The 24,876-nt window shown below is 39.8% G+C and overlaps 1 protein-coding gene across 1 annotated transcript in view; it reads right to left on the bottom strand.

Annotated features, from left to right (window-relative positions):
* Nucleotides 1-24,876, bottom strand: part of TBC1D4 (TBC1 domain family member 4) — a 110,678-nt gene that overhangs the window by 21,572 nt on the left and 64,230 nt on the right. Inside the window, exons 3-10 of the mRNA XM_026120848.2 lie at nt 24,226-24,315; nt 20,478-20,582; nt 18,065-18,197; nt 16,087-16,178; nt 15,103-15,213; nt 14,395-14,514; nt 10,718-10,792; nt 9,480-9,706 (exon numbers count right to left, since the gene is read on the bottom strand). Coding sequence (XP_025976633.2) covers nt 9,480-9,706; nt 10,718-10,792; nt 14,395-14,514; nt 15,103-15,213; nt 16,087-16,178; nt 18,065-18,197; nt 20,478-20,582; nt 24,226-24,315 — 953 coding nt within the window. The remainder of the gene's footprint in view (nt 1-9,479; nt 9,707-10,717; nt 10,793-14,394; nt 14,515-15,102; nt 15,214-16,086; nt 16,179-18,064; nt 18,198-20,477; nt 20,583-24,225; nt 24,316-24,876) is intronic.

Here is a 24,876-nt window from a genome sequence, read left to right as displayed (position 1 = left end):
CCTGCATAACAGATAATCTGAACTTTTCACTACTCTTGATTTAGTTTCTGCAGTGTTTCACTACCCCTTGATACTATTAGTAGGTGGCCTGAATAGAGCCCCATGTTTCACTGGCCAAAATAGTGACAGCAAACCCTGTGCTGATCTTCTTTGGCTAACTCTTACGCATTCTGTGGGAGAAGAAAAACAGAACCAAAAATCATTGCTTGTGCTAGGTAAATATAGACTGCAAAACTAATTTTGAATCTAGAACTGCTCTTTTCTAAAGGTTTTTAGTACAACAACTTTTAGGAATAAGGTATTGAGTTTGGATATGTTAATCATAATTCATGTTTCTATAAACAACTGTAATGAAGCTACTACTCAATATATTTCAAGTCTTACACATCACATGTTAGCACAAAAAAACTAAATCATTCTAGGGCTTAAAAAAATAGAAGCTACATAACAAGGGAATGAAAGCTTTGTTTCTATTGCTTTGTACAAAACCCCACATTCAGCTAGTGTACCCTTAAAACAGGCAGACAATCCTAGGAAGAGTGTTCAATTTACAGTAATAAAACTTGCAGGAAAATCAGAGTAAGATGGTTATTTTAGGCTACGGAACTAAGCTGTTTAGGTCATTCAAGTCCCAGAATTTACAGTGGGATGGGTTAGTCATATGTGCTACTTTGTGAAGCATATAAAGCACACAATTCTGCGGGCCTCTATTTCTGCTGTTACACCTTCCCTACCAAAATTCCCCAGCCTTTTGAGCAACCACCATTAATCACTTCCTCTTTCAAAGAGCTGACTGATGAGTGAATAAACTTCTTCTAAGCCTTACGCACACAGCTTGCCATACTCAATAGAAGACAAGGGCAACTGTGAAAACAGATTCAGGAAAGGTACGATAGGAAACTTGCTTTGCTCCCATTCTAATTCCAATTTATAAAAAAGAGCCCTAGCTTAAAATCAGATCTGAAGGTACAAAAATGCACTACAGAGTAAGAGCAGGAAGAAAGCAGTAAAATTCTAGTGTTGCCTATCCTATGATGCAATGGGTTCAGAAGCTTGGTGCAAAAATATGAGCTAACTCAATTGCATATTCCTAAGTAGACCTAACTATTTCTCGTACCTAAGCTTAACTGTCTGGCTTCTGGTCTTGATTATACTTGCAAGAAATCAGATTACTTCAGGTTTTAAGCTAGCCATGGATGTTAACACCTGGCCTAGGCAGGCACTTTTCTCAGACTAACAGGCCAGTGACACCTCAGACAGTTCCTCTGGAGGGGCAGGAGAGAAAGGATTTACATCTGAGCATTAGTTCCCAGCTGTCCCCCAAAAGGATGAAGTTTATTAACGTAAGCAGGGAGACTACAAGAGCTGCTCCAAAATGACAACAAAAAATTACGCGGAGTTCATTCATTGCCACTGGAAAGCAGAACAGAGTTTTCACTGCCCCCCAAACTGGGGAAACAGGGGGACTTTCACAACTTTCCTCTCAGGAAACTGATACCAAACCTCAAATATTCAAGGGGAAAATTCTTAAGAAGAGTCCACAAAGGCCCTGTTCTGACAACACGCAGGCCTAAATTTCTACATGGGAAAAGCTTTGCAAGGTCAACTAATAGAAGTAGTCCAAGCTTTAATTCTAGTTTGTAATGGCATTTTTCTCTTCATGAAAAAGTTGCTATCTCAAATTCAAGAGATTATAAAACTGACCTATAATCTATGGATTATACAACCTAGATACCAGGCAAGGCAGAGAATGAGTATTTCTTTGGTTATACAGTGACATAAGCATCAATAACAAAAAAAAAAAAAAAAAAAAAAAGCAACTATACTACAAGTTATTGTCCTACTGCAATCTACCAGTAATGGAGCAAGATTAAATGCACCATAGTCAAAGCACTACAAATAAAGAGATGATAATATGTAAAGAGATGATAATATGTAAAGTCTTAAAGAAGTACAGAAGAGATTAAAGAACTGATCTGCAAACTAGGACATTATTGCAAGAATATGAAAGGGTATAAACAAGTAGTTCAGGAGAGGAATTCCTGAAAGTAAAGTATTTCTGCCTCCAAAGTTAAAGAATTTATCTTTTATCATTTATCTTTTGCTAACATATTGTCCCTGTTTTAATCACTTCACATATCTCCCATGCAGCTCTGGAAAATAGTAAGTGTAGTACTCTCCATTTAAAACAAACGCATTCCAGTTCAGTTTTGAAGAACAGTGTTTCTCCATAAAGCTACCTAGCGTACACTCCTGACCAAATAAAGAAACCAGAATGCTTCAATCAGCTTGCAAGCAATACAAAATGAAAACCTAGAAATTCGACATGCTGCCTCAAACATTTCAGTTTGCATTTTCAACCTTAAGCAGTTATGACCAATAACCCAAATACTAAGGAGTATGGAGTACTGATCGTTCAAACTTTTTATCTCAGATAACTACAATTCAAGTCACCAAAACATCACCACATTTGTTATTCTATTGGATAACGCATACTATGAAGACGAAGACGAGACAGCTAGTTAAACTTCTTCATATTACAGACATGCTTATTGCTTCATTTCATTTACCTAAATTTCTTTCCAAACCTATCCTTCAAAATGCTCCCCAAAGACTGCTATTCCAAGAAATACAAAGGGACCAGGTTACACATGAACTCATTACACAACACTTATCTGAATTATTCTGCACTTGAATCCATGCAAGCAAACTGACCCAAGAATAAACGTCGCTGCTCATGCCAAGATTTGCACTTCTTTTCAGTTTGCTTTCATTTCAGCTTCTTCTTTTGATGGCTCTAAGCAGCAGTTTAAACAACTCAACCTATTTTGTAATTTGGAGGCTAAGATGGTACAAAGTCTCCCAGATACCAGTACAGAAAGACAGCTAGTATTTCAGTTCCCAGGACTTCAGCTGGCAGAAGCCTAAATATGTAAGCCTAACACATGAAGTATTCCTCCCCTCAGGGAGGAAGAAAATGTAGTTCTTATCAGTTTACATTTCCCATTGGTTCTCACTCCTGCCATTTATCTTTATTCTGAATGACTACTTTCTGCTATTTTGCTTAAAGACTTTTCTCAACTATTCTATCTTCTGCATGAGAAAGGGAACTGTTTTGAAAAGGTTACCTGCTCAAATTTAAGTGCTGATAACTTAAACTATCAGTGCATAATGATGCAATGAACAGAGACAGCTGGTCAAACCTATCCTGCAGGTAACACCATTTTTAAAAGTGATGTAGTTATTTTTAAATAAAATGAGACTCTTCCAATGGCCTAGCTTTCAAGAGCAACTGCAGAACAAAAGCCAGTAATTCCTTCAGCTAACAAATCAAGTTTAAAAATCAGCTTTCCAGTTCCCGATCGTTTACTTCAACGTTGGCAATTTTTTTTTCTAATCCTTCTGAGTGTTTGTATTCAGTATTGAAAATTTCATATGACACTTGTCAAAAATCAGATCACATGCACCTTTTCCACTCTAGAGTCTTCTTTAGACCAATGAATTATCACTGCAGTAAAACTTCCTCCAGGCAGGTTCTGAAGGCATCTGTTAATAGCATGTTGATAGTCGGTTTTGCTATACTGTTCACTCCTTAGATCAGAAAACACATCAACCTTTTCCCTCTTCCAGATAATTCTAATTATCACTGCTAAAGTGCTTGAAAAACAAACAAACCCAGCCTCCCCACACACATTAGGAAAAAGAAAGATATGTCTTTCCCATAGTGAAGTTATCTGGAGAGTAATTTTTTCTCCTGTCTTTAGATATCTGTGACGAACATTTAAATCCTAGCTAGTCAAACGAAGCTCCTTGTTTAATGAAGGTCAAGAGACTTTTAAGGTGTGATTCGTCCTTTCTAAATGGAGATGTTCCCACTGACTGGCACAACAGGCTATATTAGCATTCACGAAAAAGGCAGATGAACAGGCAGGACCAGCTCTGTAAATGTCAGAGCAATAAAAGAGACTCACCTTAAGATGAGAGCAACTGTACCCTAGAAATGCCTACTTTTCTCCATTAACTGGGTGAGATGAAGACCTCTGTGACCAGGTAAGAGCCATTGCACCCGAAAACTCCCTACGAGCCATTTCTGAGTTTGTGACTGTATGGTAAGTTTGATGCAAATGCAGTATTGAGTTATCATATATAGAGAGGTTAATACGGAAAGACAAATTTGTAATAAGCAGAGCTGCTTTTTAATGCACTACTCCCCAACCTGACCCTGAGATGATGGTATTCGCATAAGCCCACCCAACTGCTACAAATAAAACATCTTTCTAAAACAAATTCTGACTGAAACTGGCTCTGCTCCTGCACATCACCAGAACTCCAAGAAAAGTTGCCTTTTTTTAAAATATGTAGTCTCAAAGCTATGGGATATGGGAAGTCAGACCACCAAGAACTTCACCTCAGCATGATGTGGGTAATGTTGCAAGCTAGAGGACACTTCATGGAGGCATAGGCACTATGATTCTTCTCAAAGAGGAAAATGCACTGAAGTTTTATTTGAGTTAACATTTAATTTTAACTAAGTTTTAATTAAGTTAACACGCCCTAACAGTTACACAGTTTACAGTCATTCATCTTTCAACAGACTGCCATACTGCACTCAATTTCAACTTACTTGACACTTACACAAGAATACTAAGGACACCTCACATCAAGCCTACCGGGGTAGAACAGGGTCCTCTCAGGGAAGAGGAGACAAAGAAAAACACCACCACAAAAGATTTGAACTTCCTCCTATTCCTAAACCTGATGGCATGACAAGGTACTTTCATTGACACATTTGCGAGCTCAGTCAGGGGAAGTTTTAAAGAGTTCAACTTACGAAACAACCATCAGTCAGGCAATATACTTTCTTCCTCATTAGCTAGTTCAAATGCCAGTTGGATCACCTGAGTGACTCTTGCCAGCATATCAACATTATTCATTTATCACTTCTTTCTGACCACACGTGCTATATTCACTTAGCTAATTTGAACCCAACTAGTTGCCAACACTTCACCCTTGGCTACTAGAATTCACCCATCGTGACAGTTTAGGCTCAGTAGTTCCCAGTAAAATTCATAACTAATGAGACCCCATTTTCACAAATACACTCTCTATATAAAAAAGAAAAGCAATTGAAAAAAGAGAAACAAAATGTTTTTCACAAATTCAAGATTAAATAGCATCAGAAACCCGCATACTATGGAATCTAAAAAGCAATATGTTTTTCCTTCTGGGAATTGCTCCTAATTTGCAGATTTTTCCCACCCTACAGTTCAAAACACCATTATAATGAAACCCTTGAGTAGTGCACGCAACCAAGAAGAGTAACACCTCAGACATTTCAGTGTGGAATTAGCTGGCGTTACAGCACAGTTTTAGTACAACGCTCAGCACCTACACTCCCAGTTCCAGAAAGTTTAATAGAATCCAGTTTCTTGTACAAACTGACCTGGGAGTTGGTTCAACTTGCCATCTGCTAACTGAAGGGAACACAAAGTTGTAGTGAAACCCACATAAGAGGTAGTTTGCAAGAGACAGGCTATTTTTCCCCATTTCTCTGCACACCCCTAAATCCAGTCAGCAATTTCTGAAATTTCCACTCTAATAAGAAGCCACTTGCCTGCTCCTTACTCTAGTGTTATTGCAATCTAGCATGGGCTAACAAATCCAGGCATCGCTGCCCTTATATAGTGACTATCATCAGACAGAAGCTTTAGAAGAGGTGATATTAAAAGCTTACTTCCACACTGAATGAGATGTCAATCTCTCTTCTCAGATTGCAAATGCAAACACTGCTTATTGCCTATTCCCCTGTGTTTGAGTACAAAAGTAGGGCAAGCCAGAAAATGACTCCATCTTCAAAATTGTTAATCATTTCTAAGAGTGGTTTTGGAAAGACCTCCTAAAATTAAGCAAATAATGATTGGGTTACATTATCCCTCTACCAGGATGGGAAACTAGACAATTGGCCAACTACTTTTAAAAACCTGTGAGGTTAAGGGGTCCTGCCAGTAAGGCTATGCAGTCAACCTCCTATAAGTGAGTTAGCTTATTCCACATACACACAAATTTATTCTGCTAGAAGAACTTGAACTGTAGAGTCCTTCCGGCTAGCAATTTTATAGTTGTCTCTTCATTACAGTTTTTGCTGCATGCTGTACATCATTTACAGATTAGAGGCTAGAGACATTTAAAATGTCAATGAAATCAAGATAGGATACTTAGAGATGATACATACTTCATATCTTGTTCTAATTATATATTATTAGATATGACTAACCCAAACTATATTAACACCACCTTTAGCTCAGCTGCCTCTCATATTAGTTTATGTATTTACGTATTTCTTTACAGTCTATCCTAAAATGGAGATTACAAGCTAATCTGAGCATGTTTAATTAAACTGCATTCCACCAGGTGGAAACATTTCTTAAGGCACTCCTAGAATAACTTCCACACCCACCTCATACAACAGAAATCCCCAGGTATTACAGTCCTGACAGGTCCAAAACCCACATTTCATCAACATTTGTATGTGTTAAGAACGCAATCTATTGTTACTTTTTCAGGGAAGGATAGGAGAAGCAGTCACAAAAGCACTCCCTGGCATCTTCTTGAGAATGATTTGGGGAGAGCCACATTCAGAGATGAAGAGCACTAGAAACCAGAGAACAATTCAGCCCACAAAGACAGACTGGAGATGGGAAAAGGAGCTGTCATTGAAAGAAGAGATATAAAAAGGCTGGCAACTGGCAAAAAAAAAAAAAAAAAAAAAAATCAAAGTTCAAAAGTATGGACACACCTTATTCATTATAGGCCTACTTCAGGGGAAAAAAGCAAAAAAAAAAAAAAAAAAAACCACAAAAACCCCTATAAGCTCAGTATCTGAGGTAGGGCCTATGCTTATATTAAAAAGAAGTGTGACTTCCATCCAAATACTTGGAGCCTTTCATACTGATGCTGGAAAACCCTTCTTGCACCTTCGCTTCTTCCCCACTCCCCTTTTAATTAAGTTATTTGGTGATTCTACACAACTGACTGTTAGTGTCAGCCTGCTAAGTGGGTGTTTCCCCTTCCCCATGCACAGACATCCCATGTTAGCACTGTACTCGCTTCACATTGCAGTTTTCTCACTTTCACACACCAGTGATCACAGCAACACATGCTGGTTTACATTCAGCACAGAAAGTGTTAAATTTGTGTAACACTCAAAAAGCATTTTAAGTGACAAAACTATGCAGCAGTTTTGCAACACTGCAACAGCAAAAGGACACAGCTATTAGGTGTCAGCAGACATGCCGCTATTTTTAACAGGCTTTTTTTTTTTTTGGCCAAAAGCCTGCTTGCTCATTTGCATCATGTACGTGAAGTCTGTTAGAAAGGCAGCAGCGCAAGGCAGTGTGGGAGAGATCACGTGTGCCGCGCTGCACCAGGGATCCCGAGTCACAAGGCAGCGGCACCGCAGAACCAGGTGGCAGATGCCGCTCTCACCTCTTGGAAAGGTCATTTTCTGAGAGCTGGAGCAACTTTCCCGAGCCTGGGTAAAAGCTTTTCAGGAAAGATGGGGTAGAGAGAGAGGAAGGGAGACCGGGCGGCGCAGATTCACCCTCATTGCGAGCGCGCCGAACCCCGAAAACAGGACTGTGCAGGCAAGAAGAGAACACAGCAGATGTATCAGAATGGGACTGGATACAGAAACGAAATACCCATATTAAAGATATTGGTCAAGTACCTCATTTTGGCTTACAGTAACTTTGTTTTCCAGAAGACAAATTGTACCAAGTGCATTTCTGCGCAGTTTCCCTGATAACATTGACTCTACTGTTATACTTGATTTCTTTTAAGAAACATTAAAATGACACTGAAGAGCAGGCAGAAGATCTTATTTCTTTGGTGTTATTTATTTTCAAAACAATCCAGAAAAAAAAAAATGCTCTGAAATGTCAGAAAATATCCTTTCAAACTTGCTTCCCGTAACATAAGCCACCTTGTTTTTTTCCCTTCAGTTGTCTCATTTTTATAAATAACTTAAGTGCATTGCTAGAACATGTTATAAAATACAGATTATTTAAATGCAAACTTTGGGGTAATTTTTTGAAATTTTTGTTAAGTATTTAAATTAAAAAGGATACTCCTACTGCACAGTTAAACATTACTTAACAACAGTAAAACATGTTAGGAGGGACATCAGAACCAGTTCAGTTTCTCCCACATAACATTTCTGGCTAATCCTCAATAGGAAGGGAGAAAAGAAAAGAATCAAGTTGTTATAAAGCTGTTTTGACTGAAAATTTGCTGATCATGCAACTTAATCAGTGACTTCTTGAAAGTTATTACAAAGAAGTGAAGTCAGCAAGTCCTTCAGTTCGAACTGTCAGGGTTTCCTGTTTGCATATGACATGGTCAGTGGAAAAAAAATAACCAGTTTATCTCAGTAAAAAACACATTATTTATCTCTTCACAAACATAAAATAGCAAGGCTATTTGAAGGCTTATTTCTTACCCTTCATCCACTTCCATTCGCTTAAACAAAACAAACTTGTTTGCCTTTCTCTGCAAGCTGGTGTGGCATTCACATTGCCAGTTTAATTCAGACACCAAAAGGGTGAGAAAGTATTATGCAATGCCATTTTTGGAAAGGGCCTGCAAGAAGTGTAAGTTGCAAGCCATGCATTGCAACAGCTGAGTAGTTTGGAGAAGGTGCTTCTTCAGAACAAAAGAATCAGCTCATGTGGGCCTGAATCCTGGAGAATTTTTGACATTTGCATGATCACTTAGTAGGGACGCAGAGAAAGCGCTACCTCCAAGAAGGTCCAAAACGATCTGTGAGGACCTCTTCTGACCAACCATAGGAACTATGCTTGGTTCCCAAAGAAGCAACGTCCCACACGAATTAGTTGGAGAGTCTCCAAACGGGAAAGGGGAAAGAAGTTTTAGAGGGAAGCTCCCAAGAAAGGCAAACAGGGCAACGGGTACGTCTCATAGTTCAGAGGAGGTGCTTAACCCTTCAGCAGCTGCTTTGTGAGACTCCTGAGTAGTTTTAACTCTGGACACAGTCTCAGGGAGCTCAGCTAACATGGTGGCAGACACTTGAAACTGTCAGTGCCTTTTTCATCCTGGCAGAAACTGCCAGGCTCCCATCTGTGCCATTCAAAGTAGTGGGAATCTTCTTTCCCAAGTGTCTGCCACAGCCAAAAAGTCTTAAGCGATTTTTCAGAGGTTGCAAAATAAATAGAAAGAGTGGAAGCGACATCCAGACTGATGATCAACTTACTGGATGCTGCCATCTCCGAATCAAGGATTCGGGGTTTAGTGGGCTACTGCAAAGCACCAAACCACTCCAACGTGGGAAAACCCAGGCCACCGTGCAAACCGCTTACAGAGGGAACACAGGTGAGGCTCGTGCACCAAAAACGGCTGATAACGCTTACTTCAGCGCCGTTACTACATGGACAGGGAACGCGTTTCGTGCCGGGCTGACTCACCTCCCAGGCTCTACGCAGCTCTGGCGCAGCAGGGGGGCCTTGACGCTCTGGGACCTGCCGTTCTGGAAGGTTATCCGCCGCTTGGCGCTGGACGGTGGGTGGCTGAAGGTGTGCGCCCGCCTCCTGAACTGCGGCGAGTCCGAGTCCTCCTCGGGAAATGGCTGCCAGGCCGAGGACACGGGGGAAGCTGGCGGAGTAGCTGGAGGAGAATCCCCCGGCGAAGCGTCCTGGAAGGAAGTGCGAGAGCAATGAGGCCGGCCGCCCCGCGCCGGCCAGTGGCTAACGGAGCCCGCCGCGGTACTGCTCATCGGGCCACCAGAGCCTCTCCCCCCGTCTTGGTCATGGCCTATTGTATGCTAATTATCAGCTGGGCCACCAAAACCTTTGATAATCGACTCTAAAACAGTAGTGTCCTTTTAAATAAAAAGCAGGGGGAGGAAAAAAGTTTATATACAATTCAAACAACATACTAATTACTCTAAGCATCCTCTCGCTGCGATCAGCATTCCAGCTACCAGGTTTCTGGTTCTCTCCGGAAAAATAAGGAATCAAAAAAGATTAGGGAAACTGCTCTTTGCTAGTTTCCTCGACATATCATAAGCACACTTCCTGTGCCGTCAAAGCGATATCCTGGAAGAGAGACCGTTATTGCACAGACAGCGTATGAGTAACTGCAGCAGGAAAATCATAACCGAATCTTCATCTCCGGGCAAAAGGCAGCGACCAACCCGCACGTGAGGTAGGAGGGAAAAAAAACCCATTAAAAACAGGAAACAAAAAGAAAGTGAACAGAATGCCATCTGCACCCCCCCCCCCCAGTAAAGCATCCCCAGCAGTGAGTTTTAGGTCAAAACTCTGACTTCCCTAAAGCCACTGTTACTTACAAAATAAGGATTCTTCACCTTCAGAGCATTTCATTTGGTTGGGATATGCTCATTTTTAATTACTGCAGAGCAGCAAGGCAGAAGCTGACCACAAATTGCCTGCTCTTACAAAAGCAAGGGAAGCGTAGAAAAAAACAGACTGGTAATCAAACAATAGATTAAAGCTGAAGCTCCAAGTCAACATACATTTCAGCTTTCCTACACTCTCCGCCCCCCAGTGGAAACTCTTATTTGAGTTTTGTAAATTGATGTGCTTTGCGCTACTTCCTTCAAATTGAAGCAAAGTGCCACGTTTATGCTTCATTAACAGCAGCGCATCAAAACGTGCCGACTGTGAGCAAGTTCCTCACGTACTTTGTCAGAGGCCAGGCTGTTGCAGCGCTCGAAGCTGTCCACGCTTCCCAGGCGGCCTCGCATTCTGTTGGCTCCCTGCAAGAAAAAGCGAATAAGTTAATCCGGGCTTCTTCCCCGTCTGAAGGTTAAGCAGAGACGGCAGCAGCTGTGCAGGTGAACAGAGGATGGCTCGGACACGTGACGCGCTAGACCACAGATAATGAGCCAAGCACTGCTTCATATACGGTTCCACCAGCTAAAGACGTTATTGCTTTCCTCCTCTCCCCCAAGGGTTTTAACCCTGCAGTTCTGTTTTCTGAAGCAACTGACTACACCTTAATCTATTTGATGCAAAGTAGCTCAGTTGGCTTAAGGGGCCAATTCCAAAAGCTCCAGACTTCAGTCCTGTGCATGCAGGGCAACTAATGGATGCACTCGACATACTTCACCCCCATATCTAGATATTTCAGATAAATAAAGGCCATCTGGGCAAGGGTAGCGAAAGCACTAAAACTGGGACCAGTGCTCTCCAGCTGCAAATGCAGCCAACTAAGGTTAGACACAAGTAAGCCTCTTTAACTGTAACAGCAAAAAGTGCCAAGGCAGAATTGCTAGAAATCAGTGACAACACCTGGCTTCCCCGGCAGAGGAGACACAGCAGCAATTATCTATCTTCTACCTACTATCTTCTACCTCTAACTTTTACTTCCATGAAACACGGGTGACTATCTGTGCTGTTGGACACTTCCAACCTCTAGGGTAAGTTACTTCCAGCACTTAAACAGGAGAAAAAAAATCCAGGTTTTAGGAAAACCATAGATAGATCGAGAGCACGGCAGCTCTTCTTGGTATGCTTGCAGCTACAGGGGAAGTTTTGTCAACACCAGCAATATTTATTTAGCCTGCTTTTTCCTGGTAGGGTTTATTTTCATTTCCAAGGTTTTGAATGCCCCTTCTGTGCATTACCCCATTTAAGCTTTCTACCCAGGAATACTCCGCCTGAAGCATCTCTTCACTGACCCTCACAATAAAACAAGAGCAAAGGATAACTTGGAAGTTTCTCACTAGATTTAAAAACACTCAGTGTTATACTTTTGACATCCTAAGAAGGGCTTTTTGTTTCAGAAATCAAACAACAAAAAGGTTAGTATGGCATAGGCTGGGATAAATCTGTTCATGAGGTCAAAGAGAGGTTATATTTATTTTTCTGAGGTACACAGCTAGGAAGCCACAGCCTGTTTTCAGTTCAAACCTAGCAAAAATAAGATCATTCTAGCAAAACAAACAAGTGAAAAAGTGACATTCCTTTGTGAGTTGCTCTAAATAAAGTCAGAGCACAGAACTCAACCCAAGGTTTACCTACAGTAACTCACTCAGGTAGCTTAAAATGGGACTTGATACCATTTATCCAGCTAAGAAGCCATCCACTTAAAGTGTCCCTAGATAATCAGTTACTGCATACTTATTTCTAATTTTGCTAAGATCAAGGTTGCATAGGTCTCCCCACAACATCGACTGATTTTTACTTTTTCTTTTTACTTAAATCTTCGCATCTACAATACGATTCTGAATGACAGTTTAAAAAAAAAAAAAAAAAAAAAAAGATTTTCTTTCCTGGTCTCTTTATTGCTAACTATATCTTAAAATAAATATGATAAATCATGGACAGTTAGCATTCCATTACATTAATACCATGAGACTTGCAGCTGGTTTACGGGAAAACAACCCCATACCCATAGGAATTTGGTGCCTAAATACCTTTACAAATTAACGATGGTCCAGGGGTTTGTTATAATAGTAATCTGATGCAGAATAAGAACTACTGAACCTTTTGCTGTGTAACATGTGTATGCACACATCATACATACAGTAGGCACACAGACACTGTATAGAAAGTCATTGTATATACCAGCTTCAACTCTAAATAAATAGAGATTGATCTGTACTGTAAATTATTATTTCTTGTATTACATAGCCTTCAAATGGATTTGCAAGGATGAAACCCTATGTGCACCATGATTCCTTGCAACATATTACTGTTCCTGACCTCTTGCAGTTACAAGCAAAAGAGGAGTAAACCTTCATCACAAGAGGAAGTCCACTTGGTCCATAGGCAAACTCCAAGTGGCCCCAGCGCAGACTCAGGTGCCAACTCCTGCTAAACCTAAATCACAGGCTGTAAGCAGCTCTTGTACTACAACACGCAGCACATCACAGCAGTCCTGCTGAGAAGGAACATGCTATATCAAAACCAACAATAGATAAGTGATACCCCCTTCCGAGAGGCTTCAATTTAAGCACTGCATTTGTTTAAATGATTTTTTCCTTTATATGACCCAAGTGCTAGTATGTCTGTATATAGCATGCTGCTTTACTGGGTTATTCCCAGTGATGCATGTCTGTGCCACAGCCACTGCAGGGTTAGTGCCCCACAGTCAGTGCAAGATCACGTTCCAGTCACATGTCCTTTAGACATGGAAAATAAATCAGACTCAGCGCAGACATGACTGTAGCTGTCACCATTTAATATTTTAGACTGCTGAAACTATCCAGATCTTAGCGCATCATCACTCCCTTTATACGCTCTCCCCATACTCTGACAAAGTTCTCAGAGTATAAAACTTGCTATTGTATAGCACAGGCCAGATTTGAACAGGCAAGTTTTAATGCTAGCTTCAGTGCTAGGTCAAGCCCATGCTTAACTTCCAGTGCAAGCAGTTTTACGGATTCTCCCTGGCAAATAATGTTTTGCCTCCTTTAGAAGGAGCATCTGTGGCATCTCAAGTTTGCAGGTTACTTTATGACATGCCCATTTAAGCTACAGGCAAGTGGACAAACTTGGGCTTTCATTCAGCAAGGTACATGAATTAAGATTACTAGCAGAAGGAACTTAACTTCATTGCTCCAAACTATATTTAGACTGTGTCATCCAGTATTACAGCTCATGGCAGTTTATCTATATACCGGATCCCAGGCACTCAGCGTTCTTCAGTTACTCCTTTATATGCCTCTTCCCCGCTCTCAGGACTTTCCCTACTTACTGAACAGGAGACCCCAAGCAAAACCTGCACTTCAGGCTTCTTTTTAAAAGGATAGTAAATATAGAGAGTTCCGAAACATTCTCCAGGGAATTATCTGCAATTTCATGTTGCACCAGACTAGCAGCACTGAACTGAGGAAAAATTCATTTTAAAAATACATGTACAGAAAAATCTATCTATAAGGATCATTTTGCTACTACTTCCCAAAATTTCTTAGTGGACAACATGAGCTTTTTAGCTATGAGATGTAAGGTAAGGTGTTACTTCTCAGAACAGAAAATCTCCAGCATAATTTATGCAGGGACATTCATTCAAGCTTTCAAAACAAGATAATGTATCCCTTTGGGAGCTCATACAGCAGTTCTGATTAAAAAAATTATTTGAAAGCAACACATCTGATAACGCTCAGCTAATTTGCTTGCCACCAACAGTGAATGCTTATTTTTCAGAAAGTTGCTTTTTTCCTCTGTATATGTGGCTTATCATAAACTTTCCACCATAGCTAAGTCACAGTCAACCCAGCCATAACCCTCAGATTTCAAAACAGGGCTTTAACTTGATTAAGTATTTATTAGACTGAGGCCTAAAAAAAATCTGACAGGACTTTGCTGTCAGGGCTATCTGGGAGAGCTGCTGACAATGAGCTGTTAATCTTACCCTTGAGAAGATATTTTCCAGAGAGCTAGTCAAGGATTTCTTGGCCTTGTTTTTCAGAATGTCAAGTTTAAACCTGCCACCACTGGTTGTGCTTTCTGGGATGGCACTGTTAGAAGTGGTCTGTTGAAATAAGGCAAGGACACAATTCAGCTTTGGCAATGCTTTTCGCAACTGCAGACCTCCAAAGACTAAACTGAACCACGTTACATAATAAACAACGTACCCTTGGCCTTTATTTAAAGAAAACAAAAAGAAAAAAAGTTAAAAGAACATTCCACCCCTAAGGACTATCTTGGGAAAAAAACATCAATTAAACAACACTCTTATCTGTTCCATTCGCTACATAAATTTGTGGTTTAAACCTAAGCGGTGCCCTCTTGGCCCCTATTCTCCACAGAAAGACTGTTAGGGAGGGAGGGAGGGAAAGGATAGAAGAGGTATTCCTCACACTGTAAGGAAATCTCGACCTCAAAATCAAAATAATTTGTTGGCTTTTTTCCCTCCTCCCTTCCCACCCAAACTTAAAGAATTGAGCACGCCGCAGTAAATCAAACCAAATCACTTCTCTTTCAGTCCTCACTCATAACAATACCCAGCTTCAGCTCCCCCCACCCCGCTGAACCCCGGCGTTGGCCCTGCTCCTATTCAAGGTCGCGTTTGAATAGCGTGGGGGAGGAGGGAGAGGCATAATACAAAACTCAGCTTTACCGATTGTCCTTCACCAATGTGGACATGTGTTTTCTGCTTAGCCTCACAGAGCTGGCGGAGATGTAAGATCACAAGTTCATTTTCTTCCTGGTCATTTTCAGGCTTCATTTTCTGTTAGTAGCAGCAAAGAAAAGGAAAAAAAAAAAGTTGTCTTCTGGGTCACGATTTGCTTAGTTTCACTTCCACATATGCTTTCAAGTTAATGTATTGATATTCCAGGTGCCACAGTGCCCTATTAGTAAATTCAATTACACTATCATTTGTATGTCTTCATATTCTTGGGCAAAATACACCAGACCTGTCCATTTGGGGAACGTTGCAGGCCATGAAGATAGGGAACGTTATGACCGCATATTTTCGTTTCAAAGGTTATCTGCCCTTCTCTAGTCTTACAAGTGGAATAAAGAGTGCACAAAAACACACAGGCATTTGCTTTTCCAGGCAGATGGAGAGGAACGTAGCCTTTGGAAGCCTAAACTAGTTCATGTTTCCTTTAAGCAACCTAGATAATCATGAGCATACTTTTACACTATATGCTTTATCCACTTAAGTACACTTAAGTTCGCTAAGAATCTTGCCCTGCAGTACAAGCTGAAACAGACCTGCTGCAAATGCCAACCACCTCCTGCTGCCCTGCGTGTCTCACCTGCTCTCAACTCATCCTCCCAATATCACTTTTACACAGGGAAGTATATTTACAGATGAAGAACCAAGCTCAGGAAAAAAAAAACAAAAAAAAAAAAACTTTTCATACAGGCACAAAAGTTCCAACAGAGTCGGGAACCAAAACTTTTCTGATACCAGCATACCACAGATCACATTAGGCTGGAGCATACTATTTTAGTATGATGATGCTTGGTAGAACTATAGTAAATTCTAGACAAACTATATGGCACCACAGCAAAGTGGTCAAATGGAGAAATGTTTAATTCATTTTAAATATGCTCTATTTCAAATCTGAGGCAACAGTTTCTAACTTATTACCTGAACACGTTCAAAAATGTCTGCTTGCTCATTATCAGTTAGTGATGACAGGTGTCTCTGAATTACAAGTTTGGCTCTTGGTGGGTAGAGTCCTGAGAAGAAAAGGGAACATTAAAGCCTCTCGTGTCCCAAACAATCTCCCGATACAAAAGATACACTCCCGATAAAAAGATATTAAAAGATATAAACTTGTATTTGAGTTCATATACTCTAACATCTGGCAGCTATATATCCAGGGATGTGATATACATGATACAATATACTTGAGATTTTGCTAAACCATGCAGTTTTGTCTCATTTTATGGGCAGTAAAAATAGAACAAGCCACAGCTAAGCTGCAGGCTCTTGTGTAAAAGGCTGTGCTCTCTACCCCACTGATGTTTGCCATCGGAGCACCGAAAGACCACTACAAGATGGAAGCCTGACATCAATGCTGGGAGGGGAGGAAGAGGGGAGTGCAGCAGGGAAACAGTTGGAAAGATAATCAATGCACAAGGTGCTCAAAAGTTTTTGGAGGCTTTTAATTGAAACAGTTAGACACATTTTCACACAAGGAAAGGACAGGGTACAGGTCATACTGCAGAACTGAACGGACCCTCTTCAAAAGCAAGAGGGGCACAAATGCCATAGAAACAGAGGAAAGAATTTTTGCTCTTTGCTAAGCCCCACATTTGCTTGCAAACATTGTTCTAACAAGCTAAAAAAACCCTGGGGGAAAACTAAAACCCCTCCAAGTCAGGTGAAAAAACATTTTTGCAGCCAAGCTAGGTATCATTCATAGAATTTTGCAACCAGAACAGATGAAGACTGTCAGAAGTCATAAAGCCTTGGATTTAATTATAGGAATCTTGTAGACGCTAAACAAAGCGGAATGATAAAAATAAATAAATAAATGACTGAAATACTTACTGTAATGCCTCTAAGTACAAAGTTTAAGAAGTTACCATTTTCATACTCAGCTTGTCATATTAGAAGAGATCTTTTGATACTGGATACTTATACCAGGCTTGCAAGTACCCTTATTCAAAATACTTACACTGTCACATACAGCAACGTCTATAGTATTCCACTGAGAGAAGAATTTCAGGTTAAGGTTTATGATTTCTGAATATCTGTTGCTAAACCCAGAATACACCTCTCACTACCTAACGGAATTTTACTCCACCAAGAATTTTTACTTTGTTTTTCTTCCACCAGAGGGAGGTAAGTAGCAATAATGACTTTTAATCAGTGGGAAATCAGGCGATTTAACCACCAGGCCAGAAGAGACAAGAGCATGGTAACATATTTGCTTCTTTGCATACAATACTTTGCAAAGATGCAAATCAGAATGACTGTAAAAATAGGATCCTGATACAAGGCAGGATTAAAAACAAACTAGTAAGACATTTTGCATGTGTTCTGGCATACTGCACTTCCACAGAAACCAAAAATAATTGTGTGTGCACATATTCCAAGTCAGGGAGTTGCCTTGACTTTCTTTATTAGATATTAATCTTCTATCTTAATTATTTATTTCCTGTAACAGATCTAGATTTTGAAGCGCATACAAAAATGAACACAAAGAAAGAAAAAAACCCAACACAGGAAAGAATGAACACATGAGAAAGCAAGACCCTTTCTAATCACTAGTGTCTTTTTATGACCCATTTTGAAATAATGAATTTTCAGAAAAACAAGAAGAAAAGCATTTGGTTTTTTTGTTGTTTAACACTTGAGAGGCATGATGATAAAATAATAAGTATTTACGATACAAGCTGTATTATATTTAGTTACAATATCATTACTGCAATCACCTCCACTTGACTGCAGTGATTAGAAAGAGTTGATAACAATTCTTTATTGGGCCACTTTTCCCTCTGTTCTTACATCTCATTAACCAAAAGCATATGGAAGGCATAATTAAAATTAACAGGCACAACGAGATTCTTCTAGAATAAACCAACAAACTCATTTAGAAAATAGACTCAGCTGTTACCTTCAATTCTTTCACACAGTTTATGCAATGAATGCATAGGGCAGGCCTCGCACAGTTTGACCTGCGTCTTGGCATTCTGCAGAGCTGCAGCAGTGCTAAAGGCCTGTTTCAGGGTAAGCATTACCTCATCAACCTAACGGGGAACAGAGAAAAGACAGTATATAAACAGAAATGCATGCCATGTGCATCAAATCAGATTTACAAATCACATCATAGCCAAGTGCTTTATAATCAAGAAGCCTGTTGTTGTCTGCAAGAAGATGCAATTGTCTGCTGGTAAAGAGGTCTGGATCTATTCCCAGCTTTCTGCCAATTCCCTGAAGACAAAGGCAGTGGTATGTTAACAGGACTTAAGCATTGGTGTTTTCTGAAACGTCCAACTCCAAATGTTTACAGAGGTTCTAGCCATGGGTAGAAGGGTAAATGGAAACATGAGAATGGAAGAGAAATGTTAGTATTCAGAAGGGCCTAGATATCTAGCTCCTGTTGCATCTGGATGCTTAGGCATCTAAATACTTCTAGAAACTTATCTGTCAGTACACTTGGAAAGAGCTCTATAGCTTTATACTAAGTTTCTGCTACTAGTAAAATGATCATCAAATGATTTATCATTTACCCTTTGTGCCAGGATCTCAGACTATGCAGCCAAGTTTCAAGTGCTAAACTGCAAACACATCTTTGGCCTAAAAGAAAGTTTTCTGAGATGCTGCATTTCTGCAGTCTCTGCTGAAGTAAGAGTTGTGTGGATGCTCACAGTCTTTAAGTCCAGCCAGAGAGTGCAATTTTGAATATCTAACTGCAGCTACTCAAGCTTACTGGGCAAGGCAGTCACCTTTTTCAGTAGCTGCAAGCAAGCATTTTAGCTTGGATATAAGCTGGCTAAATAAAGAACATTCACTTCTTCAAGTTTTTCTTGTAAACTGCATGTAATCCCTGTCAACTATTTTCCTTCCACCATTGTATTGTTTTAGCACAAAACATCAGAGGTTCATCCTGCTGCAGACAGGAGCTTCATGGAGCAGATCACTTTTGTTGGGATCAAAAATCTCGCAGACTGGCTACTGGCTTCACTGTAACCAACACCACATCTGGAAGCATTAGCCTGCCTGCCTTTCTGGCTGCCCTGAGCCTTTTTCTGCCGCTACCGCAAATACAACGCTGCTACGTTCCCACTCATCACCACTGGAAAAGCTCAGCTTTTGTGCAAGAAAGGTCAGGTGATGGGGTTTCTCCTCACTTATTCAAATATACTCCCCAGCTTTATACACAAAGTACTTGGAGTTTCCCCATCTGTATTTTAAGGGAATACAATGCTTCTTACAAGCTGTTTGCCCATGTCTTTGTATTACCCTGGAAAGAAGGAAAGAGCTTAAAGGCAGTTTTTGAACAGAAAGGAATACTGTTCTTGAGAAGCAGGTTTTTGCTTTCTTATGAGCAGGCTGAAGAAAGTTGAAATATTTAAGACTAAAAACATGCAGTCTAAGATTCAAAATATACAGATTATTCTGAAGGTCTGTCAGTAACAAGAAAAAGGCACCTGAATGTGGAAATCTGAATCAGTTTGTATCTTGATATTTTACAGTTTGTTTGTTTATTTTTAAATAAACACTTTAAGCTAGAAGTTCCTTGGTGTTCTCTCCTCTTAGCAATAGGACAAGCCATTGAACTACAAATATCCCTGTTGCATGTACACGTTTTTTTAGAGTAAGTTAGCGCAGATGTTTCTCAAACAGAAGATACACGAAACACTGCTAGGTACATGGATACTGACTACACTGAAATCATGAGAACTGTAGTACGGACTGTAGCTAGGTTCAATGCAAATATACACAGGACTATTAAGACAGCCCAGCTGGCAGCACAGAACCCAGAAAGCGTTAGGTCTTACAGCTCTGCCCTGCTACAATTGAACTGCCAGTAGCATCCAAGTAATTGCATACAAAATTAGCTCAGGAACACTCATTTCCTATTGCAATGTGCACATATCCACATATCAGTATTAGAATACATAAATATTTGGTTTGTAAATACACCACATTTTAAGTGTTTTTGAATTACATTATCTGTGGCCAGATTTATCAATAGGTAAGCTGTAACATTTTCTGTTAGTACAAAGATTCAATTGATCTCTTAACAAGCTCCCATTTTCTCCTCATTTTGGTGCAAGTGCAGATCCTCAGCTAGCGTAGGACACCTAGGGCTATTAACTGCTTCAAGTTTTATTGACAGAAATCTAACCGTTCTTGAGTTGGCTACTGAATTAACAAATGTTTGCAGCCAGCTAGAGAAATGATTTCTAAGTTTAGATGAAAGAGTTAGCAGCTATTAGCACTGAATAATGCAGATTTTTAGGATTTAGGAAATGCTTTATCATCCTCCAGTGGAAAGGTTATGATAATTTGTAATTACTTACCAGAGATTCACTTGCGCACTGGAACACATAGCAAACATACTGGCTTAACCCAGGGTCAACAGATTCCCGACAAATGAAGCCAAAATGATCAACATGTTTTATACCCTGAAAGAGTTTTAAAAGAACATTAATAGATTATTTTCTAAACATGTCGAGTTTCCATCTTGGTCCTAGAAATAGTTACCAGACTCTCAACACTTGCCAACAGAAAAATCTGAGATACTATAAACATATCTTCCTAATGATCTCTTATCCAACCCCAAGTTTATCCTTTAAATTGCTTTTTATATTAAAAAGTTATACAGAACTCTTTACACAATCAAAACAAAGAATTATATTGCAATATATCTGGGCCTGAGTTTCTTCCACTAGAATAACTGGATTTCCAGGGAAGCCAACAAAACAGTCCTAGACTGTATTCGGAATTGCCTCTCTGTAGTGAAAGCATTGATGCCATCAGCCCACACTAAAACATGGGACTGAGATAGCATCAAAGCAGTGACACATCTTCTCTTTCCTATAATACAAGTTTGAACTACACAAAAAAGAGCAGGGGATGAGTAGGGACATGTAGGGGAGGACATCAAAACTGAATCCTTAAATAAATTCTTGATTATGGCACTGACATTGAATTACATATCAGAGGTTTCAAGACTTGCTACATGTTACTACTGATATTTTATTTCAAGATCCTAGTCTTAACTGCTTGACAAGGAATGTTGCCTTGCTAAAATCGGCAATGAGAAGATCAAAGAGGCCTGCTTCCAAAGAAGCACTATATTCCTAGTTTCAATTCATGGAACATGACTCACTATTGTTAGAGCTTTTGCCAATGTTTTTATCATCTAAATATGGTAATAGCAGATTCTCTCCCAAAGAAAGCCTGAACCCTCAAGTTCAAATACAACAGAAAGCAGAACTCAGTTGCTTGGATCCACCTCCAAAAAAAACACCTATATCATAAAAAGATGGGAGGAGATGAATCAACTTACTTGTGCCTTCAGAAAACACTCTAGACAAAACTAGTAACACACTACGTGACAGACTGAACATACTGTCTTTACTGCCAGCAGTTTTTAAAACTAAAAATTGAATTTCAAAAGTTACATTTGTGCTACTGGAAGAGCAAAACTTAATGTAAGTGCAAACAGAGACCATCTAAGATGGCACAAATGCCACTATTTTACCATAGTCCACACCAATACTGACTTAAATGAAAGCATTTTCCTGTGATACCTGAAGTCTCCAAAAGCATAAAATGGAAAAAAGTGATATATACGCATGTTGATTTATATAACAGTGAAGTGTTGCCCTCTATTTTGTGATTAAAGTGTATTTCCTCAATGTGGATCAGTAAGACGCCAGTTCCCTCACTGCTGACAGTGCCTGAACAAGTCTATTGCTGTCTGGTTTCTCATTTCTGCATAGGAGAGCATGCGTGGCAGAGGTGGAAATGACACTCATGCCACTGAAGCCGTAAATAGCACAGAGCGTTTTTCCATTAACAGTACCTCCATCAGTTTTCTTTAACAAGGTGGCTTGACCTGTCACAACAAAAGAACATGCAACTGTTGTCCTGAGCTACGTGAAGGTCAGCAAGGCTGGAACAAGAAAACTGCTACAGCTGCCTGTCGCCTGAGCTTAGACAGCACGCACATAAGTTCATCACCACTTACACTTGCTGTTTAGTCAATTATGTGGAGGACAGATAATGAATTGACTGCAGCAGATCAATCATACTCAAGCTATAGAATAGAAATACCTTTATTACACCAGACTAAAAGAATCCAGAACACAAGCTCGAGACCATCTCTTTTTCATCACTTTTAAAGCTCAGAAGACCAAACATTACTAAGCTACAGTCTCACAACACGCAGTAAATCACTTCTCTATAAATCCACAAAGAAGCCCTGTGGCTAGCATTGAGTTCTTTAAAAGAAATACTGATGAGCCTTATGCAACCAAATCCTTAGTCTTGAACAAATTAGAGTTTCATTTGTATTGAACATAGGAACCCCCCCCCGACTTTTCTGAAGTATCTGTTGCATTAACAAAAAACAAAAAAACCCAGTATTGTTAGTGTCCGTTCAAGTCATTCAAGCATGTAAAATAACAAATTTTGCTCCAAATGAGACTGAAGAGGTGAAGAAGAGGACAAAGCCCAACATTCAGCATTACCTGATACTATTTACTGCGTGTAATTATTTTCCTGAAGGAAAGCCAGGCCTCAAAGGACTGCAGTGGTCTTGTATTGGTCTTTAAATTCATTACCAGTAGCAGAACAAAGGTTGTCCCACCTTAGGACTGTTTTGCTTGACTATTACCAGTATCTTTACAGAACTCAGAAGCCCAATATGTAAAGCTTACGTGTCACTTTTATTCGGCTCAATAAATGCACAACAGGGGAGAAGATCCAAGCCATCTGCGAATTTAGCTTTTCATACCATTGCTTTAAGATCTTTGCCAAACTTTGATCTTTATTTATTACAATGCTGTTAATACATCATTGTTTGATTATACTGTCCCATTCTAAAAGGCACATGCCTTTCCCCCCACCCCCGCCATCAGCAGCAATAAGAATTATAGTTTAGCAGTACACTTTACTGAAGTGCCTGGACCTACAGTGGGTCGCTCCAGGCTCCACTTGAGTTACAAGGACTGACCAGTTCTTAATCTGTATTAGCAGTCATGCAAGAAGAGATTTGTTATTAGTATTAAAAATGAAAGCACTTAAGGGTGGAATCCTGGTTTAGAGCATGCCAGGAAGTATACTTTAAACTAGAAAAATAATGTTTAAGGTGGCCTGAAGAGATGCATGTGAACAGGGAATGGAAGAGGGAAATGAAACAAGACCTCAGAACAGAAAGTGCCAGAAGTAAAGAACAGCTGCAAGATAGAAAGCAGTATTCCTCAGCCTAGACATTTCACTTTATAAGATATATTTATCTACTGCTAGAAGAGAGGTTGGTTCATCAATTGCTGTATTTTCCAGAAGAAATGATGCAGGTGAACTGCTGTCTGGAGGCCTGATGGGATGCTCTCAACAGTCCAGAGGCCCCTCAGAGATAGTGCTCTCAGAGCATCCTAAATGGGGATTACTTCCAAAATTAAATCCAATGCTCTCCCAAAGCAGAACAGCTTACACTTTCCTTTCTGACCAATGATCAAAGCTGCCACTACTGCAACTCTGGCTTATTATTTTGTGCCCATCCTTTCTGCATTTAAACTCTGTGGGAATGACATCATGTTATTTGTGCAGAATCTACTTGCAAGTGCTACCAGACAAGTGACACAAAAATCCCTGATCTGAACGACAGCCTCTCAGTATTTTAAAAGCAAACCACTACTTCAAGTCTGCTGTAACTGCTCGTGAATCAACTGCACTTTAACATACAATTTACTCAGCTGTAGTCCCCAAAGAAGTCACAGTGATATTTTTGCGTCAGACTTCACGGTGGATGTGTATACACACATTTATCACAAACACTCAAGATCACCCTTTTTAAATTAAGTAGCAAATGGGGTAAAGGAGCAGACTATTTTCATTTATGCAAATTTAGCCAGAGAGGATAAACTGTTTAAAAAATGGCCTTGGAAACCAAAAAAAGGAAAACAGCACAGAATACTGAAAAAGAACTCTAAATTTGTTTTCTTCTGCTGCCTATAGGCTAGCAAGGCAGCCCAGCTGAAGAACAAGTTGATCCCTTTTTGTCTGATGATCTACATATTGCTTCTTATTAATGCTTACCTGAGAACATGAGGAGATATCTTTAAAATTCTTTTCAAGCACGACAGATTTGGTGTCTGGACTGATGAGGTTAACTTCAAACCTTCCAACCTTGAAAAGAAATGAAAAATAGGAAAATCTAGTTTGTGATTGTCACAGTGCTAATGGCAACAAAAAAACCCATCAAAATCTAGCCTTTTCTTGTTCACACTGGAATACCTTCAGCATAACAACTTACTCAGCAGGAATAAGGGTGCCATAATTTAGCTTGCGTTGAGTTAAAGATATTTCAGCAAGAACAACATTCACAGTTCACTGGGAAGGAGATTTTAAATGAGGACTTCCCCCCACCCCCCTTTTAAGTTATTTTGATCCAAAGATCCCACATTTAACAGATACTACTTAAAACCTTAGTGAAGAAACAGTGTGGGTAAATTACAAGCTACAGTAAAACACAGTGAAATTACAGAATTCATGGATAGTTTTCTCTTTTTTTAAACTATACCACAGATTAACTAAGAGTTGATCTTAAGGTGATACCTTTAGTTTTCTTAACAATTCTGACCGAAAAAGAGTATGTCATGCAGTGAGTTATCTATTAGCTTTTCCAAGCTGCTTCTCAAGTGTGTGAACTTACTTCATGGAGCTTGAGGAGTTTTTCAGCTAAATCCT

This window comes from Dromaius novaehollandiae, chromosome 1 (assembly GCF_036370855.1).
Source record: "Dromaius novaehollandiae isolate bDroNov1 chromosome 1, bDroNov1.hap1, whole genome shotgun sequence".
NCBI lineage: Eukaryota > Metazoa > Chordata > Aves > Casuariiformes > Dromaiidae > Dromaius > Dromaius novaehollandiae.
The sequence above is the reverse complement of the archived record's forward strand: the minus strand, read 5'-3'. Positions and strand labels throughout refer to the sequence as shown.